At 44.9% G+C, this 12,565-nt stretch overlaps 1 protein-coding gene across 1 annotated transcript; it reads left to right on the forward strand.

Annotated features, from left to right (window-relative positions):
* The first annotated feature begins 563 nt into the window (after nt 1-563).
* On the forward strand, nt 564-11,277 carry pptc7b (protein phosphatase targeting COQ7 b). Its single transcript, XM_062555169.1, has 6 exons — nt 564-1,116; nt 4,769-4,948; nt 6,256-6,454; nt 8,870-8,993; nt 9,463-9,592; nt 9,960-11,277. The coding sequence occupies exons 1-6, from the start codon at nt 915-917 to the stop codon at nt 10,016-10,018; spliced, it is 894 nt and encodes a 297-aa protein (XP_062411153.1). The 5' UTR covers nt 564-914; the 3' UTR covers nt 10,019-11,277.
* The last annotated feature ends 1,288 nt before the right edge of the window (nt 11,278-12,565 follow it).

Here is a 12,565-nt window from a genome sequence, read left to right on the forward strand (position 1 = left end):
TCAACATAAACTATGCATGGATATGTGCAAATTCATATAAATAAATATCAAATTACGTCTGTCTAAAGGGTGCATAAATGTTTTAAATCAAGTCTAATTTCAGCTGCAGGACTTCAGTTCGACTAATTGTAGCATCATCTCTCCGATGGTGACTTTTAAGATGAAATGCACATACATAATCAGACCTTTGACTATTTCAGACCTCTTGACAGTCTATCGCTCCTAGTTTGCTAAAGTTCTTATTTAATGCTGCTCTAAACAAATAAAGTAATGTATGTCACTTCAATTTATTCGACTGTAAGGGGTTTAAAGTCTCGAATATGACCATTATGATTATTTTTCTTTTGTATAGGCTACATCTACACTGTGCATTGCACAATTTATACAGTTAAGTGGAAACATAGCCCACGAATAGCATATTATAGGACAAAGTGCGACAGTGGACCAACTTTGGTGGCCTGGGTCAGCCACTGATGCAGAAACATGCTAAATGTCCTTTTAGGGAAAGCCCGAGTTGCGTCGCCACTAGAGCTCCTGACGTCAGTACAACGAGTCACGAGACCGATCTTTGCTTCTCCGGAACCCGGGGTGTTTGTTGGAGGGCTTGCGAGTGGAAAGGATGATGCCTCGTAGGATGGAGCGACATGGAGGAATCGCGTCTGTTAAGTCTGCCAAAACCTAAATAGGCTGTGACTTTAAACGCTGTGTTCTGGCCTATAGAGACGTTGCTTTCTCTTAATCGCTAATACGACCGTGGACGCTTCATTTATCTCCGTTTGGTGTGTAGAGTAGGAGAGTCAGCTAGCTCGCAACAGTTCTTACCTAAGATCAGCCGAATGTTGGCGGACTGAGTGGCGACGGACTCGAGCAGTGTTGGGGTCGGCAAGTAGACTTCATCGATCTCGAATTGGGGGATGTTATCCGTACTTTCCTATGGCAGAATTGTTGCCAGGGCTGTCCTGGGCGGACTCTCCCAAACTGATGGTCGGGATTACAGCCTCATCACAGCTAGCTGTGGTTTCGGAAAGGACTTTCGTAAGGGGATCTTGAAGAAAGGGATGTGCTACGGCGATGATGCTTGCTTCATTGCTCGACACAAATCTGTTGATGTTTTGGGTAAGTCCTGCATGTAACGTAGCCAAGCTAATTAGCCAATTCTCTTAGTTTTATTTTACATAATTTGTCGTTTAGATTATATCTGATTTAGGACACAAAGTGTCAGCAAACAAGAGATGCAATGGTCTAATAGGAGCTCCCCCATGACCGTTTTTTTTTTATTGCATGACCTTCATGGGTTAAAGGCAAGCATGCGGGACGTAGCCTACAATGATGTGCCGCAAGCTAGGTTGAGTGTGTAACGTTAAGGTGTGACTGCCTACCTGACCTGAGTTCACCTTATCAACACTTAATTTTCTTACACAGTTGCATTGTTTGGTCGACAGAACATACCGAGGAATGAAAACATGCAATAAGAATATCAGAACGTTATTTTGTTGAGAAGATTAGCTAACACCATAGCTGTGTGTAGGGAATATTTTGGCGTGACCTTTTACCTAGAAACAGTTCAGGACGAGCCCCCCCTAGCACAACTAGTGGTGGTATCTTGTGAACACATGCTCAATGTAAACATTCTATGATAAGTAAAGACAAAGATGACAGACAGGAATTCTTGACAATTTTGTTAAGATTTCATCATTCCATGGACGCACTCACGCACTAACGTTACACAAAATTAACCGGTGTTGACTCAACCTATTGTCCTGCTCATGTAAAGAGATAGCAAATGTATGCTGAACGGTGATTAATTATTAGCAATGTAAATGTCAATTGATTGTAAATATAACAAACTTAGCAAGTCATAAAATACATTTATATTAGGGCTATTTCATGTAATTTTGTCTGAGTTTTTTTAAAGGTCAGAATGGTTGAGCATGGAGGCAGCCATGTTGCTAGCGATAGTGGCTAATGTTACAAACTCATGCATGTACGTCGTTGTTCCGCACGGGAAAGCCTTTGTCCTCAAAACACCTTCTCGTGTGAAGTTGATGGAAAGCGAAGGAAAAAATGTCACCGTCGCCATAAAGTGAATGACTGCCCTCCATTTACACTAGATGATTATCATAATGACAAAATATTGTAAATGTTTAATATAATCTGCGTATCTTCTCCAAACTCATAAATCTTACCGCTAGCTATTTGAGCAACCATCTGCAAAAATAATGGAGTGTTTGTGTAAGATTTAACCTGTCATAACTAATACGATACGTATTTTAGCGAATGCAATGTTTCATAATTAAATAAGCAGTAGAAAGTTATATTTAAACGCCACATTTACGCATGTATTTATTGTTGCGCTGGTTTGTAGTGTATTACCGGTTGTTATTGCAGGGGTATGTAAGAAGCGTTGCTCATAATATTTGTAAAACATTTCTTTAGCGTATTACTTCAAATTCATGATATTTCTTCCTCGTCTCTATATGGTCCGAACACCGGAGCCGCTGAAGTCTTTTGTTACTATTGGAAAAAACCTGACACGTGGTAGCACAGCTGTTCACATCTCTTTCTTTTGTGTGCGCAAGCGGAAGTAGGACAGCAATGATCTTTTTTGACTTTTAACTGAGTGTACATCCTATTGTATTTTAAATGTTAAAAGCACTCAATCATTCAGGCTAAAGGTCGAAATGATCATTTCTTCAACATTAAATGTCCATATCTCGAACATCATGTAGTATGTGTTAAGGACGGCCTTTCGTCTCCCGTCACGTCAGTGCAATTTGTATAGGATTGTTAACTGCTCTGCAGGAGGTTATCCAAAGCTGGGTTCTGGCTGTATCACTAGGTTCCTCGGATGAGTTGAAGGGAACATACTAAATAAACAAACAAACTAGTCTCGTTACTATGTCAGAATCTTGAGTTTCTTACATGGAATAATTTGCAGTCCTTAGCTTACCTCTGATTAATGTAGGTGTAATACAGTGGTCCTAATTTCATCACTAACTGCATGAATACAGACTGGTTGCATAACCTAACAGATAATATATAGGGTAGTCAAATGTTTGAGTATACACAAAGATCCGTCTCTGGTATACACTAGCCTCCATCCTCTTGTTAAGAATGATCAAACAAGGGTTGTGTTGTAGCTGATGGATAGTTTGTGTATTTCAAATGGGCCGTGGTCCTGTTTACAGGATCAACAACACCTTGTCTGTCCAGTGTGGTTACTTATCCGATTGAGAGAATGGTCAAACGCCTACAGCGACTAATATCAGCTTAACACTCACTGGGTCACAAGAGCCATTTCCAACTGTTAATCAAAACTCAGATGTTAATACCCGTTGACCAAGACACTTGTGGCAAATGGGATCACCTCCTTGTCTCTTACTGCTCGTGCAAGCACCCCTTTGTGCTGGTGCAGTATGTCTATAATATGTCAACACAGATGCAATGAAATGTTTAAATAGATGAAAAAGAAAGTGTACTGTATGTTAGGTCCTCCTAGGTTCAGGTCTGATATAACTGACCATTGATTGCTTTGTAGCACTCTGCAAATAAACTTGTCAGGTTGTCCATCTTAGATGTTCAGTATTTTTGTGTGAGTGCCACTTCTTGTTCCTTTTAAATGGGATACTCTTGTATGGTTCCCCTGGCAGAAGTGTGTGTGTGTGCATGTGAGCGAGAAAGAGAGCTAGACAAGGAGTGAGTCATTACAAAATAGATGTTTTTTTTTCTCTGTCAGAAAATCTCCCTTTAAAACATCTCTCTGAGAGACCCCTACAGATGGTCAGACCTCTACACCTTTCCATCTCATCTCTCTGTTACTTCATCTCCTAAAGAAACCCCTGCTTTCCAATACAACAAACAAATATTTGTGTGTGAAGGGACATTTCTAAAAACGTAGAGCACAAATGAAAGGTGAACTCACAGTTATATATATGGTCAATTTATTTTTCCTTTCAAGAGAAAAGGGCAAAGCTGTAAATCACGGCCCGTAATGGGAGGTTCTATGACGGCAGGCACGCAGGTCAGAACCCGATAGCAGCCACCTCTCCTCGTGTTCTGTACTCCCCAGTGGTGGCTGCCTTGACCACAATATGACACAGCTGACCCCCGCAGCCGGCTCGAGCGAGTGATGGCACTACGCAGTATTTGGCTCTGTGGTTCCCACGGAGGTGAGGGTCTCGTGCATCAAGTGCAGGCAGCTGCCGCATTTCCAGCCTCGGTCTTATCAACGCGCCGATAGTCGGTGCGCGTGTGAAATGTTTGCTGTTAATGCACAGGATCCTCTTTGAGATATCTGCATATCTCAAATACAACAAGAGGGGAATGGTGGTGTGAGTGGGTGTGGTTGGGGAAGGGGGGGAGGGGGGGGTAGTTGTCAAACGTTGAGCCAAATATTGTGCTAAAGAAGGCCGAAGATGTCCCACGTATGCCTAGAACGGTCTTATAATAAAAGCAAAGGCACGCTGGCATTAATAGTTAGAATTAGCCGTTACCATGTGATTGATGTCCAGGGAGGGAGAAACCCCATGATTTGTTTTTCCAGTTGTGCCTTGAGGTGGGTTGGAGAAACGATTGCATGACTAAGTGAATAAAATGTGCGTGCAGACAGACAGATGGCTAAAATAGATATATAATTGATCTCAGAGGAAGGTTAGGGACTACTGGATAGGCTGCCACTACTTGCATCATCACTGTTAAGTAGAGCAGGGAAAGGACACCAGTGGAGCTCGCCCTCATGCAGTCTCTCCCTCTCTGTGGTCCCCGTCAGGAGTGGCAGATGGCGTCGGAGGCTGGAGGGACTACGGTGTGGACCCGTCGCAGTTCTCCGCCACGCTGATGCGGACGTGCGAGCGGCTGGTGAAGGAGGGACGCTTCACGCCCAGCAACCCGGTCGCCATCCTCAACTCGGCCTACTACGAGCTGTTGCAGAATAAAGTGCCCCTGCTGGGTGAGTCACACACTCAGTCACACACACACTCTCTCACACACACACACACACACACCTCCCTACTCAGTGAGTCACATGTGGATGTACTGGCATAGACGAAAATACTCTTTGTCACAATGAGCTGTTACAGAATACAGTGTCCTTGCTTGGTGAGGTTCATACTTGCCTGCAGACAGATCGACCAACAACCAACTATGAGCTATTGCCTAGAAAAGAAAAACGACGCAGGGTCAGAAACGCTAGAACCATGACACATTTTTTTTTTGCTGGTCTGAATGTACACTGCACTTCCCTTCTCATGACCAAAAGTGAGTCTGCTTGCTTAGCCCTATAACACTCACACACTCACCCACACACTCCTTTCACTCTGTTGTTTTCCCACATTTAAAAACCACACCTACATTTGTCTACACACAAACACAACTGTCTTTTCGAAAGCCTGCAGGACCATACAGGCATGTCACTCACTCACTCACTCATCCATACACACATACACACAATGCGCATACAAAAGCGCATACAAATGCACACAATAAATAAATAAATAAAATCACCACCATCCAGCTGCAGGATGAGTCACAGGCCCCCTGCCATGAGGAGCCCCCCCCCACACACACACAACCACACAACCACACACACACTCACTCACACACTCACTCGCCCACACATGGTTCTGTAGCCTAAAATTAAGCTGAGCGCAAGCAACTCAGGTGCCCTCCTTAACCTATGCAGCACTTTCCTTTCACACACACACACACACACACATGCATACATACATACATAGACACACACACACACCCACACACATGCCCTGCCGACGCAAAGGAAAATTGGCATAACTGAGCGACCCGTGGCGTCAGCCCGAGAGGCCCCCGGTGCACCCGTGGAGCGGCGCCAGGAGTGGAGGTGGAATTTCTCTGCGGAGTCTGACATCATGGGCGTCTCACTTGACACTTGCACCGGCCGGCGGAGGCTGGGCTGTTTGCGCAGGACGTTTTATTTTTGGACGGCACACTGCGCAGAAAGGTCACTGGGTGACCGCTTCCCTCCTCGTAAGGTCGTCCGCGAGGCTGCCGGAGAAGGAGGGAGGGAAGGGAGGGAATGGAATAGGACTCTAGGTTGGTGTTGTTGTGGCAGCCCTGACCTCTCCTCCTGTAGACATTTTATTAACGCTACATTAACACTATCACTACATTACATACATACACTGATGACCATTGTAAATTCTCCCTTCATTAGACCTCATCGCCCCCCTCACGCCCCCCCGCTCACTCTCTCCGTTTTCCCCTCCTTCCTGTCCCGCGCAGGCAGCAGCACGGCCTGCATCGTGGTGCTGGACCGGCGGAGCCACCGGCTGCACACCTGTAACCTGGGCGACTCGGGCTTCCTGGTGGTGCGCGGCGGCGAGGTGGTGCACCGCTCGGACGAGCAGCAGCACTACTTCAACACGCCCTTCCAGCTGTCCATCGCACCGCCCGGGGCCGAGGGAGTGGTGCTCAGCGACAGGTGAGCCATGACCAGCTGTGCGCTCTCTCTTTCTCTCTGTGTGTGTGTGTGTGTGTGTGTGTGTGTGTGTGGTGTGTGTGTGTGGTGTGTGCCATATGTCCCAAATGGCCTGTCGGTGACACCTGTCTAGCTTTGCATTCAGCTGTTACAACCAATAGAAACGGTGCAGGGCAAACACCATTTGCTGTTTATTTAAACCTTTTGACAACCTCTGACACTCACACCTCCTTAGTGCTCTCCTACACATCTCGAGCTCACACCTAAAGAATTTGTGAAGTTCCTAACGTGATTCCAAAGAGTTTTGGAGACGGCATTTCTATGGTGCATACGTTTGAAAAAATTGGACTTGTCTTCCAAAGCTATTTTTTGCTACGCAAACGGAACGCTTCATTTGGGGACCCGATGGAGCCTTCCTCTTAGGCCACCCCTTGTGTTGACTGACCTCCCTTGAGTCCTTGTTGGGAGTGTAATACAGATACTACAACATCCCCCTCCCTCCCTCTCTTCCTACTCCTCCCTCCTTTCACTTCTCTTTTTTTCTATCACTCCTTTTCTCTGTTCTCTCACTCCTTCTCTGAACCCGGCCCATATGTTAACTAGCTCTAGTGTTGTGTTGTTTTTTTTGTTGCATGGAGAACTTTTCAGGAGTTGCCAGGGCCATGTGATGCCAGCCCCTAGGCCCCTAAGGCTTGCCAACATTGTGTGACACACACACACACACACACACACACGCTGCCCAGAATGATGCTGTGCTCCAATCATGGACAGAGGGTGGGCCCCGAGGGGGCCGGTACAGTCGGCCAATCCCGTCTCTCGTTTGTCAACTTTCTCTCCCTCTCTCTCCTCTTGCTCTTTAAACTTGGAATGGATTTGACGATTCAAGCTTTCCATGCACTTTCTAAATTTACGGTGGACCATTTTATGTTTTAATGTCTGCTGCTCAACCTTTGAGGGACACTGTTTACTGTTCCGTTCCTACCAGGCTTGTGAGGCACCTCCAATCAAACGGTTCCTTTTTTTAGACGCATGCTTCGGTGACACATATTTGTTCCTTCACTCAATAACTCGATAGGTTCTATATCTAGTCACAGACCCCTCGATGCTCTCTCCTCTTTAGATAGTTCTTAGGCTTATGTTTTTTGTTTGAATAAGTAAAAGGTCATGACTCAAAAATATGTGTGTACTTCTTTTAGTCCCCAACACACCACGTGTTTGTATTTTTAATGAATGCTTGACCTCTGGGCTCTTCCACATTAACAGGCATGTCAGGGCTTTGTCTGGGAATTTCTCTCATATGTTTTGCACTGGCATGCCTGGGAGTCCAAATTGGATTTACTCATGACAATGGCGACCGAGAAGCATGCGCCCTGTCTGTGAAGCAGGTATACGTTTTAAGAACAGGTGTGTGTGTGTGTGTGTGTGTGTGGGCGGGCGGGCGTGAGGTGACCCGGTAGCCGGGATAGCAGACGGATTAGAGTGAATTATGCCTGGTGTCGTAGCGACACGGAGATGGCTGTCCTCCAGGGCACGGACTGTGCTCTTTGGGTGTTTTCCAGGGGCTTCACTGGGCCAAGGTCTAGACCTCTTAGTTCCTTACTCACACATGATCCCTCTCCACCCCCAATGTAACCTCTTCAACTTTAACTTCTGCACACCAACACTGTCGTGCACACAGTGTAATAATTCTGAATATTGAAGGAGGCAACTTAGTATTATCTACAGACTCCTCATCATGAGTTTTTTTGGGGTGTTATTTTTAAAGTCATTCACGTTACTTTAACTTTAACTTCAGCCTTTAAATTGATGTGTGGATTTAAGGAGGACTTGTTTGTCAAATGTACTCTCTTCACTCTTAATGTCCTGTTTTCAGCCACTGGCGCCACCTGTCCATTGACGGTCTTAAGTGCAGTGCACCTTACACAACTGAAATTAAAGAATCAATTAAACAAAACTCAAAGGAAAACAAGAAATAAAGACTCTCAGATTGGCCATATTGGAAGTAACAATAAATAAATGTAATGCTGGATAATTATTTGTCAGCATTGATTGTAGATGAAGCATACTAGGGTTTGTGAATCAGATGGATATTCTTAGACTACTTTTTTTTTACTTTCTCTTTTGACTTATTGAAAATGGGGACATTTTCAGAGTAGAGAACTAGTGGAGAAAAGATGCAGATGAGATGAGAGATTATAATAAAATAATTCTGACTACTGTATTGAAATTTGTCAGAACGGAATTTGTTTATTACAGCTTTGGGCAAAGGAGTGTCAAATTATATGCCTGAGCAGTGGATGGAAATTCGAATACACCTGCCAATTTTGATGTTTCTAAGGCTTATGCTTTTTGCTGCCCCAATGCACACTTTTAGCTTCACTCTTTGGATCACTAATAAATTCTGTTTTTTCTTTGCAGTCCCGATGCTGCAGACAGCTCCTCCTTCGACGTCCAGCTGGGAGACATCATCCTGACCGCCACCGACGGGCTCTTTGACAACATGCCTGACTACATGATTCTGCAAGAACTCAAGAAGCTCAAGGTGAGAGCCAACACTTCACTCTTAGCATTCAGCATGCACGCCTAAATAAAATGCATGGCTGCCTCTGAAGTAGATCTGTTCTGAACATGCCCACACACACACACACACACACACACACACACACACACACACACACACACACACACACACACACACACACACACACACACACACACACACACACACACACACACACACACACTAATGTACGTCGTGACTTCAGTGCATACGTAACGCAAAATTGTTTTATAACCCCACTCTCACATACATTCATACATGCTGAAATAGAAAAATAAAACTCAATATCCAAACATGCTCAAATATATACATCTAGAAAATCATGTTTATGAAATAATGAAACACACACACACACACACACACACACACACACACACACACACACACACACACACAGACACAGACACAGACACACTTTAACATAGCCCATTTGTTTGTTTGTCCTGTTCAGAACACCAACTACGACAGCATCCAGCAGACGGCTCGTAGCATCGCCGAGCAGGCCCACGAGCTGGCTTATGACCCCAATTACATGTCGCCCTTCGCCCAGTTTGCCTGTGACAATGGCTTGAATGTACGAGGTAAGATAAGATGGCGGCCGCCTCCAGCGGGACACCAGACTGTGAGGGCGCTCTCCTGCTGACTCAGCTATTTTCTGATGACCTTATTCCATATGCGCTTCATATTTTATACGCTGCCTTTCCCCATGAAAATGGATCTGTCACAGTGTCAGACTGATCTGTTTAGTCTGTATCCATAAGTTTTCGGTAAACATTCTTAGGCGGAGAATAAAAGAAGTGTTTTTCATATTAAGGAGATGTTTATAAAATATGTATAGTGTTTTTCTTGGAGTATTCATGGTGATTTTTTGTAAATGTCTATGGGTGTGTATGTACAGTATATGTGCATTAATTCCTTTTGTCTGTGTGTGTGTCTTGTTTTCTTCAGGAGGAAAGCCAGATGACATCACGGTGCTCCTCTCCATAGTGGCGGAGTACACAGACTGAGCGCGTGCGGGAGTGTGTGTGACGTGCGTTTCCGTGTGTGGGAGTTCTATATGTGGTGCTGCTCCACCTCAAGGCCCGAGTCTTCCGAACTACTCCACGTCCCTGCCCTCCACTCGCGTCAGCCTTCACTTCCCGCCCAAGCCACCCCCTCCCCCTCCTCGCCCCCCACCCAGCCACACCTCTCTCTCTTGCACTGCTCTCTGTGTAGTCGTTCTGGTCGTCATGTCCATAACACGCACACGCATGCACGACACAAACAACTAGCCTCTATGGTCAACGTCTTCCTACTCTGCGTCAGACAATGCAGACACGGGGCCATTAGACAAAGACGATGCGCCGAGATGATCATCATCTATGTCACCGTGGAGAAATATCTAAACGAAAAACAGTAACAGAAGGTATAGTTGTCCTTTGTGTGGTTCTAGGGACATGAGAGGCGTGGTGTGTCATAAATTATGCGGTTCTGGGGATGGAATGGGGTTACATTCAGACAGAAAGGGGCTTCAGTGTCACCATCGGAGATGGTTGTAAGTGTGGGAAGGGGTGGGGGGGTGAGGGGTGAGGGAGAGGGCTGGTGCAGAAATATGTGGCTAAATGCCTTTTGTTTGTTGGGGAAGGAAAATGAAGGATGTCTGCTCTTGTTGTGCTGGAACGTTGATGCTATAGATTGTTTAGATGCCTGGGTCCATTTGTTGGTATGTGTGTTGGGTAATTGTCCAGGCCATTAAGCTGCCTGTGACTCAGACATTTGAGTGCTGCCCATATCTACTCTGGATGATGATGGTGGCACTGGTGCCTAGTGTTCTAGTTGAGATGGAGTTTGGTCGCGCACAGGATGTTTGCAGATGTCGGGTGCATTTGTGGGTTTAACATAGTGGAAAAACAAAAAGCTTGAGTCTGCTGTCTTGATTTGAGCCTTTTCTGGTTAAAGGGCCGTGGCCATAATAAATGTACTGTCTGCATTTAGTGAGTGAATGTTCCACTTCAGGGTTTGCGTGGTTGGATAGTTTCAGTGCCACTGAAGTTCGTGTAGGGAAGAAGGGAGTGTTACAGTTAGAATGGGAGATGTCGGCCCTAACAGACACTGACACAGGGACGCTTGTGGTTGGGTTAGTGTCTGGGGCTACACAATGCAACTTAGTTTTTTGAAGCTGCCAGTCAGATGTCATGTTCATACTGCCTGCTCCTCTTCTTGATCAGGTCAACAACGCACAAGGGCGAAGCAGGTCACCGGGAGGAAGCTCTCTCGGTGAGGGGGGGGGGGGGGGGGGAACAAAACAAAAAAAAGTTAGGTCAGGTATGAGTTGAAAGTCAGAGGTTTTATTTTTGTATTATTTGTTTCTTTCGTAGTGTGCTTACTTAAAACAAACAAAAAAGTGTGGTAGATGTATGTCTCTTTTTTGGATGTTCGGCTCAGGTCACGTGCACGTGCAGCCATATTCAGTTTTTTCGGACGGCTAAACAACACCTGCACTGTGAAAGAGTGATGACTGTGTGAAGGGTTGTCTAACAAAATATATATTTTTTATTTTATTTTGTTTTGTTTTGGCTCTAGGTTCGATCTAGAGAAAGTTGAACGAGTGTGCTGCTTTTTCATATGTACGTGAAACAAAAAGAAAGTGGGTCTATTTGGATTATTTATATGGGTCAACTTGGTTGTTTAGTGTGTGTGTGTATGTCTGCGTGCGTGCGTGTGTGCGTGCGTGCGTGCGTGCGTGTGTGTGTGTTTAGAGTGTAATGGGTGCATCATTCACATTGGAGCTCTATCTAACTGTTACATCATTCAGTGGGCCCTCATCTGACCCGATCACATTTCTCTCCACTGTTCTTACCATTTAAGTTCGAGTTAGAATGTTGGTATATCTAAAGATGGGAGCCATTATAATCCTGCTGTCTTTTGGGAAACGTCAAAGCAATATGGTTGCCACAAGTGATTTGGTTGTATGCTTGGCTGACTTATTTGGATCATATCTGCCATTATGTATCCAAGTCAGCAACGGTGTGTGTTTAACGAGAACAGTGAAGCTTAATTAGGCTGTGTGAATGGTCAGAGATGTTCAAAGGGGAAAAATGGTCAACAAAAAAAACAACAATAAGTGACCACATCCTCATCCATGTGCCTCAATCATGATTCTGACCAGAAAAAGGGGTCACTTCAACATGTTCGGCTTTCGTAGTTTAGTAACCAGGTCCTCTGGTCACTAAAGGTGTGTGTGTTTGTGTAAGAAAGTATGCGTAACCTCATCGCGGGTCATGATTCTTTAAAGAAAACCAAAGTAGGAAAGCCATAGCTGCCAGCATGACCAAGGCATCTCTCAAAATTACGCACTCTCTGTTATGTTGGGACTGTGTGTTGCCGTTCTGTTAGAAGAATGTGGGTTCGCTGTAATGTCTGAATATAATGTACAAGGACATGTAAAACAAATCAAACAAGCAGACAGTATAATTTAATGGTTATCAAGACACTACCACATTTAACTGACAATAAACCTCTGTGTGTGTGTTTGGGTGTGTGTTTTAGACATGGAGAAAAAAAAGGTATTTTAA

Source organism: Sardina pilchardus, chromosome 14 (assembly GCF_963854185.1).
Source record: "Sardina pilchardus chromosome 14, fSarPil1.1, whole genome shotgun sequence".
NCBI lineage: Eukaryota > Metazoa > Chordata > Actinopteri > Clupeiformes > Clupeidae > Sardina > Sardina pilchardus.